Source organism: Poeciliopsis prolifica, unplaced genomic scaffold (genome assembly GCF_027474105.1).
Source record: "Poeciliopsis prolifica strain line A6 unplaced genomic scaffold, Auburn_PproV2 SCAFFOLD134, whole genome shotgun sequence".
Taxonomy (NCBI): domain Eukaryota; kingdom Metazoa; phylum Chordata; class Actinopteri; order Cyprinodontiformes; family Poeciliidae; genus Poeciliopsis; species Poeciliopsis prolifica.
The window spans coordinates 430,145-450,595 of NW_026562509.1; the positions used below are offsets into that span (position 1 = coordinate 430,145).

The 20,451-nt window shown below is 39.0% G+C and overlaps 1 protein-coding gene across 2 annotated transcripts in view; it reads right to left on the bottom strand.

Annotated features, from left to right (window-relative positions):
- Window positions 1-8,275: 8,275 nt before the first annotated feature.
- LOC129355427 (fibroblast growth factor 14-like) overlaps window positions 8,276-20,451 on the bottom strand; it is a 50,266-nt gene continuing 38,090 nt past the window's right edge. The window contains exons 4-6 of one of the 2 annotated variants that reach the window (XM_055025005.1): window positions 15,678-15,876; window positions 15,465-15,596; window positions 8,276-8,484 (exon numbers count right to left, since the gene is read on the bottom strand). In XM_055025005.1, the coding sequence (XP_054880980.1) occupies window positions 8,456-8,484; window positions 15,465-15,596; window positions 15,678-15,876 (360 nt within the window). In that variant the 3' untranslated portion in view covers window positions 8,276-8,455. Of the gene's footprint in view, window positions 8,485-14,163; window positions 15,597-15,677; window positions 15,877-20,451 lie in introns of those variants that run through there. The other variant, XM_055025006.1, reaches the window with a different exon arrangement.

Sequence of the window (20,451 nt, forward strand, 5' to 3'; positions counted from 1 at the left end):
CTACTCCCCAACTCCTTCAACGCAAGTAACAGAAATAAAAATTCCACTTAGCATTAATCATTCCATTAGATTTTCTTGGAACATATTTAGAAAGGTGCCTGACTTTAAGGGATTTGAGTCACAAACCATCTCAACAGCTTTAAATGAGAGGTTTTAAAATGTCAATAAGAGCAACAAAACAAGCACAACTTCCCCAACTACTGCCAAAAATGGTTGAATGTTGACCACAACCAAAGGCTGAGAGTCTGATTCATAAACTAAAATAGTAACAAAAGGAGATTTTTTTTGTGTGTAAAGGACTGCAAATAAAAAGTATAATTTTCTTGACCTTGTCCTCAATTACGTTTCACTCCACAGGCAGCTTCCAAGGTCACCTAACCAAAAAAAGACACTTTTCTTTTACATGGTATTTTTTGCTGCTGTCAGGCATTGATCTCTCTATTTGTCTGACTCTCTTCACTCTCAGCTCCAGTCCATTTTTCTCCATTCTGCGCGTAGAGGTAGACAAAAATAAAGCCGCCTATTCTCAGAAATCTCCAAAGGAAGTACTTTCTCTCCCTCGCTCTCAGACCGTGAAGCCGTGGCTTCAAAGCCAACCTCTAAAAATGGAGGGATAAAAAGCCCTCAATATGGCTGCTGCTCGGCATCGCAGAGTTGTTGTTTTTTTTTCTTGTTGAATGAATCAACATGCTGAGTTACCTGTTAGTACTTTTGGCCATGCGGTGGCTTATTCTTTTGCTCCATGCATGCACTTTTGCCTTTATCAGTGTGGAACAAAACCTGTAAAGAACATGCTGCTCCCAAAGGTCCCTGGTCCATTTTAACTGCATTTCCCCCAAAAGACACGACACTGGGAGAGTTTCTTATTCTCTTGTTAAATGCAAAGAAGACGATTCTTCCGGATGAGATGAAATTCAACAGGACAAATTCTGACCTAATCTTAATCATAATACATTTTTGAGAAATTAGATCAATATCCTCACCAAATGATTACAGAAGACCTCTCCAATAAATAAATCTAAACAAGTAACAAATCTGAAACGATCTGAAGAATCATAAAACAAAGACTTTTTTTTAGTTCCTACTCTTCTAGATTCCTGCAACAGCTAGCTGATCTGTAGAACTAATGCTAACTTCATCAAAATTCTCTCTATGAAAAAGTTTTGCTATTTTGAGGAACACTGACTTCTTGCCCTTCAACACGAAACATAAATTTATGCATTCGTCATAAATGATCAACAAAGGAGTCTGAAACTCCATTTTTACTGACAAAATTAGAAAAACACTACCCACTCTCAGATGCAGTGTACCCGCATCGTTCGTGAATTCATTAAAATGCCAAATTAAAACAAACAACCCAGCAGGAGAAACCCTTGTCTGCCCTTCCCTAAGCTGTGAGGACTCCAGACAAACTGGCCTGGGTCTGAACCTGACCCCGAGTCCTTCAGTCGTCCACAACCTGCAACAATTACAGCCGAGTCTCAAAAGGCAGAGCCACTCAGCAGGTCTCCCAGCAAGCTAGTGACATTTACCCGCCAAAGGTCTTAAGCTAGTGGGGGAAAAAGAAAGATTAGTGAATGCTGCTAAAAGACGAAATATTACACTCGGATATTTCCGCTGTGCTCATCTTGTCACATAGTGGGACCATATTGCTGGGACTGTATTCTTGCAATGTGATTTATTTTAGATGTCAGTTGAGATATCTCCAAGGTTTCCTCTCCCCTGGAACAGCTCTGCTTCACCTCAGCTTTCCATAGCTGCAGTTTGGCAAAACAATAATTAAGTCTTAAAATATTCACAAGACTGAAAGCATTGGATCAGTCACATATTTATCAGTGAACACAAACACGTTGTATGTGTCATAAGCTCAGATTTCAAGGTTTAATTTATTATTAGAGAGCTAAAAACTGGTGCATGGCTCCATGACAGAAGATGTGACTAAACCAAATTATGAATGGATATTGGTGTTTGTCAAATGAGAGTCACTCAGGGAATTCCATTCATATAAAATGTAATATTTATGAATTCTGATATTGAAGGCTTCTTCAAAACTTTAATATTAAAGCAGCTGAGGTGCCCTTTATGACTTTATAATAACTGTGGTGGAAAATAGTTTTTTCCACAACATAACCAAGACCTTACTTTTCAGTAATATTATCCACAAAATAAGATATACAAGCGTAAGGCTGGAGTATTTTCATGCTTCAGTAGCTTTAAGAAATATTTCATGCTTTGCCTGCATCTATGAAGCCTCGGTAAAGTGTTCATACCCCTGAAATCCTAATATTACAACCTCAAATATATGATTAACACAAATTGGAAGGAACTAGACACATTTTCTTTTCTTTTTTTTTTAGATAATCTGAAAAGTGTGGCAAGCATTTGTTCTCGAAACCCTTTGGAAACGTCTTTGAGATTCCCTACTCCTGCTAAACGAAAGCCTTCTCAAAGCATGGTGCAGTCATGTCATAATGCACTCAGATATCCAGATTTATATCAAATTAAACCCGTTAAAATACAGTGAAGGTAGTTTATGCAACACAGCAAAATATGAACAATATCAAGGCAAAGAAATTGTTAGAAAAGCAATGCATTTACTCTATTTTTCCCAGAATAAAAACAGAAGAAACATCCCTATTAAATTTTAAGCCACATTTCCATGTCCCATATCCCACGGCTGTATCCGTCTGCAATAATATGCTCAAGTGCTGACCTGCTTTTATCAGCTGTGTCAAACATTTCACTGTTCAATTTTCATTTGAGTCATGATTGTGGAAGAAGCAGCGCCGAATCCTAGAATACCTGACTCAGACATGGAGACAAGTGTGATATTTCAGATATTACAGAATCAGAGGAGAGAGAAGCAACAGCTGGAGGTTGCTGAACTCGGCTGAGGAAAAATGCTTCCACTCAGGTGGCAGCAGCTTTTTTCTCTTCAGTAAAAAAAAGAAAAAAAGAAAAAGCTTTTATGTCAGATTTCTTCTCCAATTTATCTGACAGTACTAATCTCTGTGAAAATGTGTGCTGCACATAAGATGGTCTGTGAGACGCAATGTACACACACCATGTTTTTTTAGTCTGGTATGTTGTCTCTCAAGTTTTTGCTTACTATTTTTTAGGATTTTGCGCTAGTAAAGGACTTTATCCAGTTTACAGACAGGAAGGTGACAGAAACAGAAAGAGGAAAGACATCCAAAAAAGGTTCTGAGATTGGGTCAAACCCTAATGAATCATTTCTTCTAAATTACGCTTAATGCTGCCGATTCTCGAGTAAAATCTGTTACTTTTTTTTTTTTTTTACACATCTGTTGTTCAATATGCTGATAGATATCGCTTTATTGGAGATGTGAACAAGTCTTGTGAAAGCCAAAGGATGATTTCAAGAAGAGATTTCCACTCCAGCTTCAACTCATGGCAACAATTTCCCAAAGTTTACATCTGGCCGCAGATTAAAGCGATGCTTCAAAAGCTTTGGAGCGGTCAAGCTCCACACGATGCGCCGCATGAAGTGACGGTGATTGCTGTGAAAACCTCCCTGTGACTCACAGCTTTACAAGTCCTTATTTAAGTCAGGATGTGGAGACAAATCCTAATCTTGGGAAGTGGATGTGCAATCATGAAGCGGTTGTCAAATATTATGTAAAGCAGAAACTGACTGCAGACACCTAAAGCCGAAATGCATCAATGTGCATGAAATGTTTAAATTTGTTGATGTCAGATCCATATTTGCTTTTCAGAACCTAATCGATTACAATTTGCCAAAAGAAATTACAGCGGTCCTTTCTTCCATATGAGGCAGTAATTTTCTCTTACTATCTGTTCCCATTCAATTCCTCGCTGTTTTTTTTTTAGTCTGCTGTTCCTCATTTGCATGACAGTTGAGAACAATATTGCCAAAGCAGCGAGACAAAAGCTGCCCGTCTCTGATTTTGTTCTCATTTCTCTCTTTCAGTGCTTCTCAGATAATGAGACGAGTTGCCGTCATGAAAGGGACGCCGCATCCGACGCGCCGTCCAGGCTGGAATCTGGAACAGATCCGTTCTCAAAAACTAAATAATGCAAAGAACTGACGCTGGTGGAAAATACGTGCTAATTAAAACTTGTATCAATCAATTTTCCTATCGTTGGCTATGCCTCATTTTAAATAAGTTGTTTAAATTGAGCTGATTAGATTCTCAGATACCAAAATGGCACAAAATCAGATTCAGAGCATTAGATGTTTGTCAAGTTAATGTGAGCACAAAAACGAGATTAAAAGCTATGGAGAAGGAGTGCAGAATTTTCAAACTGCTCTGCTTGAAAGTAATATTTGGTCGCAAATCCAACCCAATCATGAAACCGGGCTCAAAAGGTTTAAGAAAGTTTAAAAGGTCACCATGCAGGGAAATGTCATGCATAGCTTTAGGTTAGAGCAAGCTGAAAACATATTGACATGCTGTCAGCCTTGCAAGTCATGTCGGTCTCCATTTTGGTGCTGAGCTGGAAAAAAGGCACCTACTGCTCTGCAAAGTTGAGCTTTTGTCTCGTAAAAAGTGGAAGAAATGTCAATCTTCAGGCTGAATTCATAACATCAGAAAACAGAGCTTACACACAATGGGCTGCATCAGTTTGTATTAAAAACACACAAATCCCATTAAGTAATATATATATATATATATTATCAGTCTCTTTCAAATAAGCAGGAAGGAAGCTTCAAGGATTTAGAACGCATTAAAATGTTTGTAGGAGGGGAAAAGAGAAGGCTAGTTTTAGTCTCAGCGGAGAAAACATCATTAACTTTAAATTTTCACACAATGCTTTAAACATTCACGGTCATTACAATGAGAATATCTCCTGAGCAGAATGTGGTCGTTTTGTGTTTCTTAATGCTCCACTGTTCAGTCGATGTACCAATTTTGGTTGGGTTTTACTTTAATAGTTCAAAAATACATTCAAGTTGAAATATCAATTCTGTTTTCCTGGTTTATTTGTGAAAAATGTATCCACTTCTTGAGTTTTTCATAAATAACATGTTTAGAATATTAGATTTGCAATATGGCAGAAAATTCATACCCCATTTTCTACTGTGATTGGTGACGATACATAAATATATATATAAAACAATAAATGATATATGTCCTCCATATACTATTTTATGTACAACTTTTCCATTTTAGGTCTCTAAAACTCAATCATATTCATATTTAGTGTAGATGTGTGAACTATCCATGTTTTGCTTTGAGTCTCTTTAAAGGTTAAATTGGGAAAAATCCTCACTGATGGGGCCTGAACAGCAGAACGCCTTTCTAAAGTCATTATTGATTAAAGACAAATTCATTCCAGCTCCTATTAAAGACTCTCGGATTGCTCTGGAATCGAGGCGCTTTTCATTACTGGTGAGTCTGCTGAAAACAACATGAAGCATTGGGAGTGAGTGGGAGTGGGTGCGGGGGTCAGTGCAACACGCGGCCCCTCTTGTTTCTTATTTGTCGACAGTTTAGAGATTCAAGGTTTTTTCCTGACAGCAGCAGCGAGGGACAGGGCAGCTTGAAGTGACCATGAAAACCACCCGTTGTGTGCATGTGCTTGCAGGAAAGCGAGAGCGCGTGTGAGTGTCTGTTGTCTTTGATGATAATGAGGCAGACAGAAACAGGCTCTCAAGTGAGCTCTCAGTGCCACCTCAAACACACTGCTGCCGCCGCGCGCTCACAACATTGGCGCGTGTGTGTGCGTTAGCGCGTGCATTTGTGGCAGATAGTTGCTCAAATAATCAAGAGTCAGTACTGTTTTAATTAAATTAATCAAACGTGGAGGAAATGGAAACATTTTATTATTATAATTATCACAGTGTGATAAGATAATGTCATTTTTGTGTCATTTCTGGGTGCAATCTGCTGCATTTCAGTGAGGGTTCAGGGTGTCGCTTTGTGGAAAGTGGAGTTTAGGTTTAGTTGATGCTCAGATGGAGCGAAACACATCCGATTTATTTGCAAAAATAAATCGGGATGATCAAAGTTCCTGATGAGAAAGAAAGAGGCGTTAGTACTTTTAGGCCTCAAAATCCTGAGCTTTTGGAGTCGGGCTGAAATGATCAATCAGATTAATCTTGGTGAATTGATTATGATTTTAACTGAAGAATAGAGATCCTAAAAAAGCTTCATTTATTGCATTTCACACAGTTTTTTGTGGTTATTTCAGAAACTCGTAAAACAGATTGTGGTTAACGGGACTCTTAATAAATCGTATAAATTTCACTTAAGGTAGCAAAGGCATGTTTGAATGAAGGTTTTATAAATCTAAATAAATTTCCCTATCGCTTTTTCACATCTTGACATAGTACAGCTACAACGTTCGACATATTTTATTGATATTTTATATTATAAATTAACGCTGCATAAGGAAGAAGATGCTCCAAGGCTTACATGCAGAAAATGTGGTGGAAACATCACGGTGTCCTTCGTCAGCAACAGAAAACGTAAGTTTTGGAATTGATAGGATGATTGAAAAGCCATCTAGAAAATGCATAAAACAAGCACCTGAATCTATGCCTAGCATCTCTTTGCTCATTTTGCTTTATCTGCAAGACGATAAATCTACGAGTGCGACCGAGGATATGGTGTGAAATTTTTTACCCAAAATATATGCAGGGACCTTCTGATCTCACTAAGACAGAAACTTATGAGCTTATATTAGAAAAGGTGAAACAAAATGCCCCGAAGTAATAAAGTATCGCACAACAGACATATAAGATATATGATGTGGAAAATTTTTAATAATAATATAAAAAAACGCAATCGAGAGATTCTCCATCATGTGAAAGCTGCAGGTTTTCCACGGCTCCACACATCGCCCCCCACCCCTTCCTCACTAATTAAACACAGCGCTGCTCTTTAGAGTGCACTTCATTTATATTACATCTACATATGCAAATTTTAATCACATCCACCTAATTACAGTATTTGCTGGTTCACCTGTCATTTAGAAGAGGCCAGGCGTTGCAGTGTGGGTGTGAGGGATGAGTGTTCCTGCCTGTCAAGCTGCCAATCTGTCTCTGTGATAGTGGAGGGACTTAATGGTGCCTTCAGACTGCTGGAGCTTCTCTCTCTGCGTCTCCGTCTGCAGGCCTTGGATCTGCAACAAGGGGGGTGGCCCTGAGGAAATTTGTAGTTTTGATTAAAAATATGTTTCTTGGGCGTATTTTATTTGCAAACAAAAGCAACCCGAGTCACACCGTGCTCTGGAGGCTCGACACACTTGCACAAGAATTTCATTTCAAACGGCGCCGATTTGCAGATATGACACAAATTATGCGCATGGATCCAGCTTTTTCTTGCTCTTTAGTATTGCATTTCATATCTTCCAAGGTGTGGGCTCAGATTGGAAAACAAAATATAAACATTTGAGCCAATCTGGGTAATTAAGAAGGGCTGTAAGCCAGCATGATGCTTGGTTTCTGTTCCTGGATATCAAATTGTAGTGAAGCAGCTAAATGCAGTCTGCTGGGCCCACTTCACATAATTACTATTTAAAGGAGACAGGTACACAATGGGATGGGAGTGGTAGCATTAAGGAGCTCAATTAAAACCCATTTTACTGCAGGAACTACGTCTCTATTGACTTTTATTCATCTACTTGACAAAAAAATACGTTCTACCTTTACAAGAAACTGACATTATCACCTCCTTTATGGGGCTGCATTTAATTAAATATCTGAGCCTTGTTAGTTCAACAGCCTAACAGTCGCTTCACTTTGTCTGCTGCAACAGTGGCTTGTAGTACAAACTAGCTATTTACGATATCTCTAATTAAATCTGACTCGTAAATAGAGTTTTAATAAGGTCTTCAAAACTGATCTGTGAACAGCAAAATTTATGTCAGACTGGTCCAGTCAAAGCCTACAATTAAATCATATCAGGAGTCAGATGCATCATTTGATAATCTATTCTGCAGCCACTCAATAAAATGAAACTAATAAAGGTGTGCAGCAGAACTTCAGACCCATGCTTTTCTCTATTTATGTCTGTAATTTTGGGGTCAACCTAAATGACATGTACCAACTTCATGCCAGTGACACTGTACTTTGATTGTTCCCCATTTGCTTTCCACAGGTCCTAAAGCTTGTGCAATTACCGTTACGGCAGTTCAGCAATTTGCAGACACTGAAACTGGTTTTTAACTCAGACAAAATCAAATTTATTTTGTTTTCAAATACACAAAACTACCAGATAATATTAGCTTCCAATTGTGCAAATGAGTAAACAATCTTTGCTAAGAAGTAAACAAACTTTGGTGTATCTACAGAAGAAAGGAAGCAGATAAAAGAGTGAAAGCAAGAAATAAAGAAGCAAGAACATAAGGGAGGGATTTAAAGAGCTCATGATTTTAGACAACAGTGCAGAAGTGCACACGTCCTTCCCTACTTTTATTTTCTTTCTCCACACTGATCGAATACTGTCATCAGATTCCATACTTTTCATCACTTTTCCAGGCTGGAACACTGCGTACCTGTTAAAAAAACATAATTAAGCAAAATGTAAGTTAAAATCCTCTTGTGACAATCTTACATCAGGAACACAATACTTCAGGAAATAATTCACTCCAAACACACCTCCTTTTTATAAAGCCTTTATTCAATATTGTTTTTTGTGTATTCAATAGGTTGGACACAAACTGTACAGTGCAGACAAACTGTTTGCATAATATGTAAAGTTAACTGTACATTTACCGACACACAAGGTAATATCCTTTAAAGGTTGGCACCTGTCACTTTAGCTTTTGGCTGATAGCTGGTGGGGGTTTGCACAGGGAGGATAAAACGCAACTCTGATATTAAATGTTCTTTGAGCCGGTTTCATATTCAGCGCACAGGTACCCTGTATCACAGAGGAAAAACGGGATATTATAGCATTTCATGCATGCAAAATGTGTCTAATTTATCCAAGTCTGTGCATCTTGGAGAAGCAAACCTAGAAACAGAAATTCATTCTCAAGTGAGACAAGTGGATTTTTAAGAAATATGTTCTCTGATTTGTAATAAATTGAATTTTTACGCTAATTTTAATCCATCACAGTTAAAAGGACACAAAGAATGTCAAAGTTTCTTAATCATGCGCTTATTTTTAATAAATGTGACATTTTGAGCCATCAGAGTAAAATTTAGGCATGCATTAGAGTACATCTGGATTCCTCCTTTGGTTTCTTTTATTGCAGTTATGGATTTCCAGTCACGTCTGACAGCTCTGGGAGTAAAACACCTTTCTGTTCTCCAACTGTGCAAACTAACAGCAAGATATGAGCCAAAAACACCCAAGTATCACTGGTGATTCTTTTGATTTCATAAAATTACCACATGCATAAGCCCCGCCCACCCCCACAAACACCACCTCTGCTATCTTTCCTCTTTTCAAATCCATGCAACAAGTGGAAACCGTTCCAAACGGAGGGACGACGAGACAGAGGAGGAGGTGACAAAGGTGGGAGTAAGATCTCCGGATGCCTGATTACACAACAAGCAGAGAGCGACAGCAAGCGCGGTTCCAGTGAACAGAAGATTGGGGGGATCAAAGGATAATTGAAAACTAAAGTAGGCTGAAGTTGTATCTGCTGCATGTGTTTCTATGAGTGTGGGATCTAAGTGCCTGGAGAGAATGGGATGAGAGAGCTGTCTTTAGATTCAGATGTAATAAGGCAGTCTTTTGAAAAAGGACTAAAGCAGAGAAGAAGAAGAAAAAAAAACCTGAGGGAGGCCAGCTACATCATAAGCGCTAACCATTACATGTTCCCGTGGCTCTAAAGTGCTCCTGCGCTGCAGTGGTCAGGTCACAAAGGGATTTTTTTGTGTGTGTATGGGTCTACCGCTTTCTTCTCGTGTCCATTTTGTGCCTCCTGACTTGCAGGCAAACTAAGATGGGTACATGCATGCTGCCATGAGTGCATGAGGGGGTACCTGTATGTGGAAATTAAAAGTCACCTGGTTGCTGCGATTGCTCACTTCTAATTAAATCAGCTGCTCTCTTCCTGTGTGGAGCGGAGTCTTTCATAATTGTAGCCCTGGCACCTGGCTAACCACCAGCGGAAAGGAAATCTCTCAGGAGATGCTGACAGTAATTGCGCCAGTGGTTCTTTGAACTCTGATTAGCAGCACGGAAAAAGAAAAAAAAAATATTGGAGGAGGGTCTTTGGTCAGTATCCAGAAAACCGGGCCTTTTTCTTCATTTTTCCCTTTCTTCCTCTGCCTTTAAACCGTATTAATTTGTGAGCATATCCCCACAGATCTTCACGAACCACTCTGGCTTGATGGGAACCCTGGGGTTGCCCTAACGAGCAGAGCTGCTCCGACTGGAGACGTAAAGCTGCTTCGCTCAGCTGGCCAGGAGTAAAAAGGACAAGCTATCAACTGCAAAAATAAAATCTTACCAAGTTTTTTTTGGTTCAGTTTCTAGTGCAAATATCCTAGTGCACTTGAAATAAGACAAAGCTAACTCACAAGTAACCAAAAAAACAGAAAGCAATGATAACTTGCACACTTTTTCATGTTACATCTGAAATAATCTGCAAGTCGAACTATAACTTTTTATCAATGTTACGGAATTATTCACTTTAAAGAAAACTTGCTAAAAAGTGACTTGTAAGCTAGTTTTGTCTTATTTCCAGTGTGCAAAGATGTTTGTGCCAGAAACTACAGCAAAAACATTGTTGGTAAGATTTGAAGTTTTTGCAATGTTGCGTAACATTTGAACAAAAACGGTCAAATCGCCTCGTATCATGTCTAACAGATAAGGTTCTGCTTAGAGACGGGCAGCTGAGACAGTACAAGATACCAAAGAATAAATGGGAGTATACAGACTTCAAAATTATTTGAACCTCTGAAACTTTTTCACATTCTGTCAAGACGAATTTGTTCATTTTATTGGGTTTTTATTCAATAAAGGTGCATTGAATTCACTCACTTTAACTGATAAAATGTTTTGAAATCTTTGCGTGACAAGATGTGAAAACATTTAAGGGGTATAGTTTTTCCAAGCCACTGTATGTGATTGTCAGGGTTTATTTTATCATTTTTTGCCCCCAACTGTGACACGACAGTTAATAAATAAATGTTACATCCACATTTCTTTGACATCAGACGAGCACAGCACCAGACTTGTTCCTCATTAACATTATTCCATATAACATTAGACAGAACAAAGCTAAAGTCAAACTTTGAGGGCAGAGAAATTAAGGATCCACAGCTGGATCTTACAGCTTGACCCAAGATGGGTTAATGAGAGGCACTCGCTTTGCCATTTCTTTTCATTTTCCTCTCCTTTTTTATTGTCTGTACACATTAGCACAGAAACTGTTCATTTTTCTTTAAGCCTCCCTATTTAAAGGCGAAAAGGCAACACTTCTGTGACCACATCAGTCCGAATGATGGCTCATGTAATGAGATGTGCTGCTCGACCACATATTTGTACATGAATGCGAGAAGCAGCTAATGAGTTCAGCGAAGGAGAGAAATGACACGGTGTACGTGAGAACCGAATCTTTGAAATGTCAATTGGAAACACTGTGAGGTCTGTAGCACCCGGCTACGTCCGGCTGGGATAAACAACATTTGAGCACACACGCTGTTTCACCTGCTGAACAGATGCAGACCTGTTGCCAAGGCTTGAGACGCCGCTGCTCGTTTGATGTGCGAATGTATCACAGCGGCCTTGATTTCTGCAGGGAGGCTGCTTTGTCGTGTTGCCGCTTTGTAGTTGTGGCAACGTCGACAAAGGTCATTAATCTTCCGCAAACAGGACAGTGTTTCAATCATCTGATTAAAATGCAAAAGGGGTTATTTTGGTCCAAAATTGGGATTCAAAGCGAGAAGGGATACACAGTGTCTGTTTTAATTGCTTCAATAAGCAGATCCTGAATGAATTAATATGTGCCTGCCATTAATCTCAAAGTGGGATCACAGTATGACAGTATCTCCTCCTGGGATATCTGGAGGAGGAAGCGACTGGCATCTAGTCTTGCGGTCAAAGAAATATGAGGAAACAGAAAAGTCCCAGAACAAACTGGCTTTCACAGTGAGAAGGTGGCTTTAGGATTTTTCTCACAATCTCAAGTGTTACTTTGGGGATTTCAGGACAATTAATTAACTACTGGTGTCAGTGAGAAAGGCCCGGTTTAAAACATGAAGGTAAACGATCCAAAGTCCTTTTAGAGAGATGCCAGAGAAAGTGCAAGAATGGTCAGAGTTTTTTCCAACTAAAAGAAAGCTTCTACACTTTTACTTCACTTACATTTTATAATGTAATAGTTGTACTTTTACGGAGGATTTCTACTAAGCTGTTACCCTTACTTGAGAATTTGAGTATTTTGGTCTATTTGAGGGTTTTTCAATAGGAAATGATTTATGTTTTGATCAGCTACTCTTTTAGCAAAACACATTTTTTACTGAATAAGTAATTTTAAGGTGAATGGAATCGCAGCTACTGAAAGGACCCAAGCTTGAAATTTCTTCTTCTAGCAACATCTTCCACACAGAAGAGTGTTGTTACTAATGTGACCTGGTATGAGGCCTTGCAGGGCCCCAAGATACATGAACCTCCATTTGTTTGTGACCAATTCTGGTCACCAGGCACTTTCTCAGTGCATCTCAAGTAAAAATCACTGCAGTTCAACATTGGTGCAGCAATGCAAATACCTGACAAAAATAGACATTAGACTATGTTTTACGCTTCAAATTTACTTGTGAATTCTGATATGGTGGTATTTTGAGTCAAAAGAAAAAAAGCCACCACAAGATCTCACAGTGGCCTGTGTAACCGTGTGCGATTATTTCGGTTTTGATCAGTAAAAACATTTAAGTTGCTCATCAGTCGCATGCTGCTTTATAGCCAATTTATAATGAGGCGGAAAGATTAGAGTTGGAGAAAAACCTTGGATTCATGCAAGGCCTAAAACTACACGTGGGAACTTCTGCTTTTCTTTAAGCTACAATGGATCAAAATTCTACATACGATGAAAAAGAAGTACTTATAATAAACAGTTTCAATTGGTCGAGTCTAGAAATAAATTATTTTTGTCTGGTTTTACAGTTGTGTGGATCGGTGACGGCCAGACCGCAGCTGAAAAAGGCACCTACTGTTTTAAGTGTTAGGAGGAGTCATCAATAATTGAGAAAAAGAGGGTTGCAGTAATTCTGGAACGGACATAATTATTTGACATCAAAGAAAGTGAAACCTGAAAAATGGAGTTGAGTGAAACTCAAAAGGGCAAGAGAGTAAACTCTGGGGGACTTTCTGAAATAAAAATGCCTGTTTGTGATGTTGAAGCCCCTCATTTTGGCAGGTAATTCAGAAATTCAGGTGTATTTTTCAATGTGGCACTTCTGCTCCATGTCTTATTTCTTTTTGCTTTTCAAAATAAAATATAAATAATGTAATCAAACTACAGAAGCAGTAAGTCCTAAGTTCTGTAGGCGGAGTTTGTCTTCAACCTTCTTGAAAGAGTAAAACTTAAAAAAGAAACAAGGGAAAAGCCAAAAAAAAGTGTCTTGTGCTCCACAGCTGTTTTCCTTTTCTTTCATAATCTCATAAAAAGGCTGTAGGTCAGCTCGTCCATTCACCATTTCCTACCATGTTTCATACAACACGTGACAACCAGCATTTTTACCACATTTCACACATTTTGCATCTCATCTTCTGGGCATTTTTGTGAGATATTTGTAAGAATTGTGAAAAAAACAGCTAATTTGTCACCTCTGCCTGAAAAAACACAAATTATAGATGACTATGATGCATAATTGAAGAAAAAGCATTTTCTGTTAATCTGAATGTATAAAGAAGTCCCTGAATAAATTATAATTCATTTATAATAATTCAGCAGTTTTTGACTTATGTTTAACCGTGAACTGAAGGTTAAATATCTGAAGAGTGAAATCACATAAACTGCAGATGATTGCAGGATGTTTTTTTTGTTTGTTTGTGGTTGTTTTGCTTATACTGTAAACAGTTTTTTGTAATCCCAAATAATAGATCATTCTAAAAGCATAATCACAAATTAAAACATTTAATTGGTTTTCAAATTTAATGATTTTTTCACACTATAAATATGACAGAGAAAAACTGAAAAGGCTTTTGACTGAAAAACCTCTAATTCTAAATAAATATATATTTTTTCAGACTTTCTTCATTTTATTCTGTGAAGTTTTAATTGTAAATAGCAAACTAAATGTGAGGATTAATAATATAGGACAACTATTTTGATATTGGAAGTCGTCAGTATGAAACAGAGGTATAAAATGGCAAAGGGGCGACAGGACAAACAAGCCGAAACAATCTGAAAACTGTGCTAAAAGCAAAACGTAAGCTCAGTTTTAAGAATCTACAAGTGAAAACTGAATCAGTATTAACAGTCTGAGAACGTTTTATAAATGCTACTTCGTGAGTATCAGCTGATAACACTTTAGGACCTGTAAATTCATTTCAACGTCATATAGTTAAACTCTAAAAACCCTGGACTATCAACCTGGATTATAGTGGTCCCAGTAACACAGGCTCTTTCCACGTTCAAATACCCTGTTTCTTCTTTTGTTTTCAAGTACTTGGGAAGGCAACAAGTAAAGGAGAAAGTCTACAAAAGTCCTCCTGGCCGAGGACACCGTTTGATCATATTAATCTAAATCTGCTACCCTATGTAAACACAGACTGCTACCAAGGTGCTGCAGCACCTGCAAACTTCACATACACACCTTGCTGCTACAAATTGGGAATTCATTATAAATCATCTTCATGCAAAGACTTGTTTTGTCTTCTCTGAACTAGTTTCGTGTCACCATATGCAATGTGCCGTTTCCTGATGCGTTTTGATGTAGTTTAAGTAAAGAACATCCTGTTCCAAATCCTAAGTGATTGATGACTAAGCTTTCCCCTGAATCATCACTGTTTGGTATTTAAAACGGTCTTTCTCCGGTGTTTGCTGATGCTTTTAATGTATTTAAAGATCGAATCCAAGCAGTCGATTTGGAGTGGAGCGGAGTTTGTGTGGATGTGTGTCTGTGGCCTGGAGCAAGCAAGCAACAGAAAACTATCAGCAGAGGAAAGCAGGAGCCTTGATAAATGAATAAGTAAATAAATAAATAAGTGACCACGGACTTTTTTTTTTTTTGATGTCCTTTCACTGAGAACGTACGCCACCGTCCCAGTTCACCCAGTTCACCCAGTTCAGCAGCCTTCTTAAAAGGAGCGCTGTCCCCCTGGCGCCGCCCCACACCAGTGTCCAGTTGGCTGAGGTGAGGCAGGACGTCCAGCCCCTGTCACTGTCCAGTCAGAGCTTATCGCTGTTTGTTTGTTACCTATTCTTGCGGGGGGGGGTTTTCTTCGTCTGTTTTTTTGAGAGCGCAGCAGAAGGGCAAGTCTGTGGTGCTTCCTGGCATCCAGTCAGTCGGCCAGCCAGGCAGGCAGGGAGGGAGGCTAAAAATGAGAGGTGGGGTTATGTCTCCTCCTTACTGGGTTTGCTGACTGGTTTGCCGCCATTCATGACCACGGGCTCACAGGTTGTGCTTTTAGAAGGCGGGCCCCCTGCGAGTTTAGGCACCGCCTCTCCTACATCGTGCAATGACGGCTCACGGTACATTGCAACTATAAAAGACAGAAAGTTTGATTTAGAACATCAGATTTGATAAGAAAACAAGTAAAAACAAACAAGTTGATTTTTCTTACCTTCTATGGGCTTAGGCAGGAAATGTGCAGCTGGTTTAGTCTTCTTCACCCTGTTGCCTTTCATGATTTGTCCCTCTTTGTTGAGGCCCAGAAACCACGCCCGGCCCGACTCCTTCTGCCTGTACAGCATGGAGCTGTAGATCACGTAGTAGTTCTCAAACACCGACTCTTTAAACTTGCATTCAGGTGTAAACAGTTCCTGAGGAGACAGAGATCGGATTGTTTAATTGCTTTCCTGTAAGACTTTATTCTCATATTACTTGAACTTTACTGCCACATGACTGTATTCTTGTATTATTATGACTGTATTATTGTAACATTTTGACTACTTTCACAAAAATAAAAAATATAAAATCTAAGACTGTCCCATATTTCATCAGTGTTGAATTCAAACTCCAAATAAACAAGATGGCGGCCGAGGGTTTGCTGACATAACTCTGAACCTTAAAAATTTAAGGAGTGAATCAGTGGAGAAAAACTTCAGCTTCTTTCTATTAGCGCTTAGTTTTAGGATTTTTGAGAATTAAACAGATTTTTATTCATTAAATTCATATGAACAAAAAGCACTACCTTCTTTTTTCCTTTGACATCTACAAACCAGATAGATAAAAAACAAAAAACCAGCAAGCAGACTGATTCCTGTGACACAGAGCTCCAAACAGCTCATCCTACACACCCACATCTGCTCGGCTGCTAGGTGTCAAAACTCTCTTCCGTGGAGCGTGTTTCAATGCTGGGACATGGCGTTATTCTAACTAGGGGAAAAATCCTGACTGCCAGTGCGATTTAAATTTCTAGCTATGAGGAAAATAAGCTTTTTGGTCAAAATAGCAATATACAAATCGTAATCGCAACATCAGCTTAGTTTTCTCAAAATAGTGAGCAAATTAAACTTTTTTTTATTAGAGAGGTACAATATTTGGAATGCAACCACAGTACACTTAACCACTGATTTTCTTTTTTGTGGTTAAACCATACTCACACCACAGCTCATACACTCTGAGCTTTAACGTCTGTTTTAGTGAGTAAAACATTCATAAAACATGTCCACACGAGTTCTTTACAAAGAAAAGACAGAAAAACACGAGTTACAGACTGAGCCATACAAACTAAGGAGAGGTGAAAACTTTTACGATTGAGGTACTTACAACAGATTGACATTAAGGTTTTTGGTTTGGTTTGTCAAAACATCTTAAGCAACACTTTGTAATTATTATTTAATGCTGCGACAAAAGACCTAACATAACAAGACGGCTCCTGCCAACCCAAACAATCACTCCCGTGGTCCCAGACTGGGAAGGGTTCGTCTCTGCACCGTCTCTTATTGGTTCCTGTAGGCCTCTTGCCAGATCCACAGACGCATTGTCATTCAGCTCAGGTCTGTCGGTCCGAGTCTCATAGCAACATGAGGAAGAGAGGCGACACTGTAGCTGTGGCAACCAACCAGCGCCGAGAGGGAGGGGTCAGCGGGTGTGCGTCTAGGGGGAGGCCTCCGAGATAAACACAAACGCATAAACACTCGCATTGGTAATCTAACAGAGCAATAATGTGCCACATCTCATGCTCTACCACATCCAGTCACGCTAACAGAGGAGTGACACGGTTATTAAAGGTATAGGCGGCTCCAGGCGGATCAGACGCACACTAGTGGCTCTGGGGAATGAGCGGAGGGGTATGAAATGTGACTAAACCAATGCTTGGCAGCAAAACACAAGACAGGTGATAATGACTGAATAAAACCTCCATTTTTTTTTAACCCCCGTCATGAAAACAAATGATTTTGATTCATATCAACAGAGCGGTTGCTCCCTGAACCGCTTGCTATTTTTCATTCGCGGATTGAATAACCTAATTATAAATGTATTTAGTCCTGACCTGCAACCCTGGATTCATTATTCATTTGCTTAAGAAGAATGGTCTTTGCTGGTGGGCACGGAGCTGTGCCAGAAACTTATTATTGCTGGTCAGTTAGGTCATGCATCATTTAATGGCGCTTTTAGAATAAAAGAAATGTGATGTTGGAGGCAGCGACAACTCCTCCGAAGTGTACTCGGAGAAGAATAAGTGAACTGTAAGAATGAGCCGGGATGAAAACCTCCCGGCGTTACAGGTGAGTCATTCTCACAGAAGCGCCTGCCCGAATGTGTTTCTGTCGTCGTTTCTAAATAGCTATGTTCACAAGCTGCCCACAGAAAGGAGACAGGCAGAAATGAATGAAAGAAATGGAGGGCGGGTGTGTGTGTGGAGGGAGAGGGATAAGGGAAAGGGTGGAAATTGGGACATGAAGGAGAGGGGGAGAGAGAATAAATCACCAAGTGAGGAGGACGACGCCTCCTGATTGGAAAAACAGCAGGGGATTCTCTCCCTCCCTCGCTGCCTGCCTGCTCTTATCTTTGTATTTCTCTCATCACTCTTTTTTTTTATTCTCTATGGCGATGTGGTGCGCACACGCATGGACGTCGTTATCTTTTGAATTGCAGTCTCTAACATGCATGCACACCAGCCATGATCAGCCAGGAGATCCCATTAGCATGTTTGATAGCGCGCGCCAAAACCCTCTAAATCAATGCAGACGGCGCTTCGTGCCTCGTCAATTAAGGGCCTAAAAATAAAGAATTCAGACACAAGAAGGAAAAAGCAATCTCAAGTTTTGGCACAGAGTATGGAGGTACTAGTAACAACTTGGCAACAAATGTTCCAGTCAATTTGCATTCACAGCACAACAATAAAGAATAATTATTATTTTTAGTAATCTTTTTGTAATTTTACCCGCATTACAAATGATTAAGAATAGATCATCCGACCTTGTTTAATGTTGCTACACTCAATTTTCTCTTGACTGGCATGCCTTTCTGGTTGTAATGTGACGTTATGCTAAAAGTTTAAGGTGTGTGAATTATTTTTATTTCAGTGAATCAGCTTTGGCTGATTGTTGTTTTTGCTATTTCTGTTGAGCAAAATGTTTCTAACGAAGTTATGTCTACTGTTGGACTGATGAGATTTAATATCTTGAGCAAAATGAATGGAAAATATAAACAACAATACTTCCTAATTATAGAAGTAGGCAACATACAGTTGTGCATTAAGCTAATAAAGAATGTAAGCAACATTATTTTAGTGTGTATAATTAAACCACAACATTTTATATTTATAAATATGTTACATAAAGATGCAAAATTGGACAGGTAATCAATATTCATGTATATTTCAGATTTTTGCAGTGAAGACATGAAGAGAATCAACAAGTTCCTTCATGAATTCTCCAGATATTTCCAAACTTAAGAAAACTCTAGGTAAAACCCAGAACTAGGAAGAAAGTAAATACAGAAAGGAAAACTAAGGAATCAAGGATGAAAGAAAATAAATAGACAGTTAAAGGGCAGAAAGAAGAAATAACAACTACATCAACGGGATATGAAATAGTTGAGAAACTTCAAGCTGCGATTTTCTTGTTCAATTCTTATTCAGATCAGAAAAAAAAAATGAAAAGAATTTCCAGACGGCATAGGGAGCCTGTAATTCTCATCGAAAAACAACATTGACTGCTTTGTAAATGGCATCTGTGTACAACTTGACCAGTGCAGAGAAGATTTGGTTTGACTTGAGACGAAAAATTGAGTTTATTTTCTTCTAGGGTCAGAATTCACACAAGGGAGATTGCTGAGCAAACGCTTGTTTTTCACCGACGTTTTAGTATTTTTTAAAAGCCTGAGTATCAAACTAATTTAGTTCAACATGCATTTGTTCCTCCTGTTCTGTGGTGGTTTGTGTAATAATACTTTATGCAACTGAGCCCACGAAAGGACGTATGCACCGTATGTTCATCTGTGTGCGTCTGTTTGTGTGCACTGTTCAGCAAGTGGGTGTGTTTGTTTCCAACACCAGTTATTATCACAGCACTAATTACCCAGGGGAATTCTGGGTAAAAAAAATCATTCTACAGAGCAGAATCCCAGAGAGAAAATGAGAAACAGAAGACTGGAGAGAGAGGAGAGTTTACTTCGGATAAGAAGAAGAGTAAAGAGTTCTTGAGAAAGGAATGACTGATTCTGATCTGCACTGATTCAGCTACTCTATTGAAGATCTGGCTCTTATTTTGGGTCAGCTGTGCTGCAGCTGGTATCAAAGGTGCCTCTTAAGAGCATGTTCAAAACTAGCCGGCGTTCAGAGGGATCTGAGATAAACTACAACATTGAGTTAGTGGACAAACTGAGGCGGAAAGGCCGTAACCATAACTCACACTGAAATGGTTCTGCAACTGTGGAAACCTGCAAGGTGTCAAAAAATGTTTCCCTGGCGATAAATTAAAAGTTGAGATGCTTTTTAGTTCATTCCGTACCAAAGTTGAGCATTTTCCTGACAACTTATGGGGATAAAAAACTAATTTTCAAACCAAAAGTAAAAATAGTTGGGTAAAATTTATCACTGGACTTCCATACATCAATACATTTCAAAGAAATGTATTGTTTATGGAAAGTAAAGTTGAGAAAAATCAAAGTCATAACCATTAAAAACTGACTTCTTATTAAGCGGCAGCACAGACCACTCTTGTGCAATAATGTCCTTTAACTCTGTAATGCTCAAGTATTGTATAAACATGGTATTTTCCCAATTTGCAACTTGGGGAAGGGTTGGAAATACAAGGATAAGCCTGGAAAATTTAGAAAATAAACCTCAATTGGCAAGAAACTATCAAATGACTTTGCAAAGTCAGTTATTGTTGCCTGAAAGAATAACTGCAAGGTCGCAAGCCGAGAAATAACGCCACTTGTCT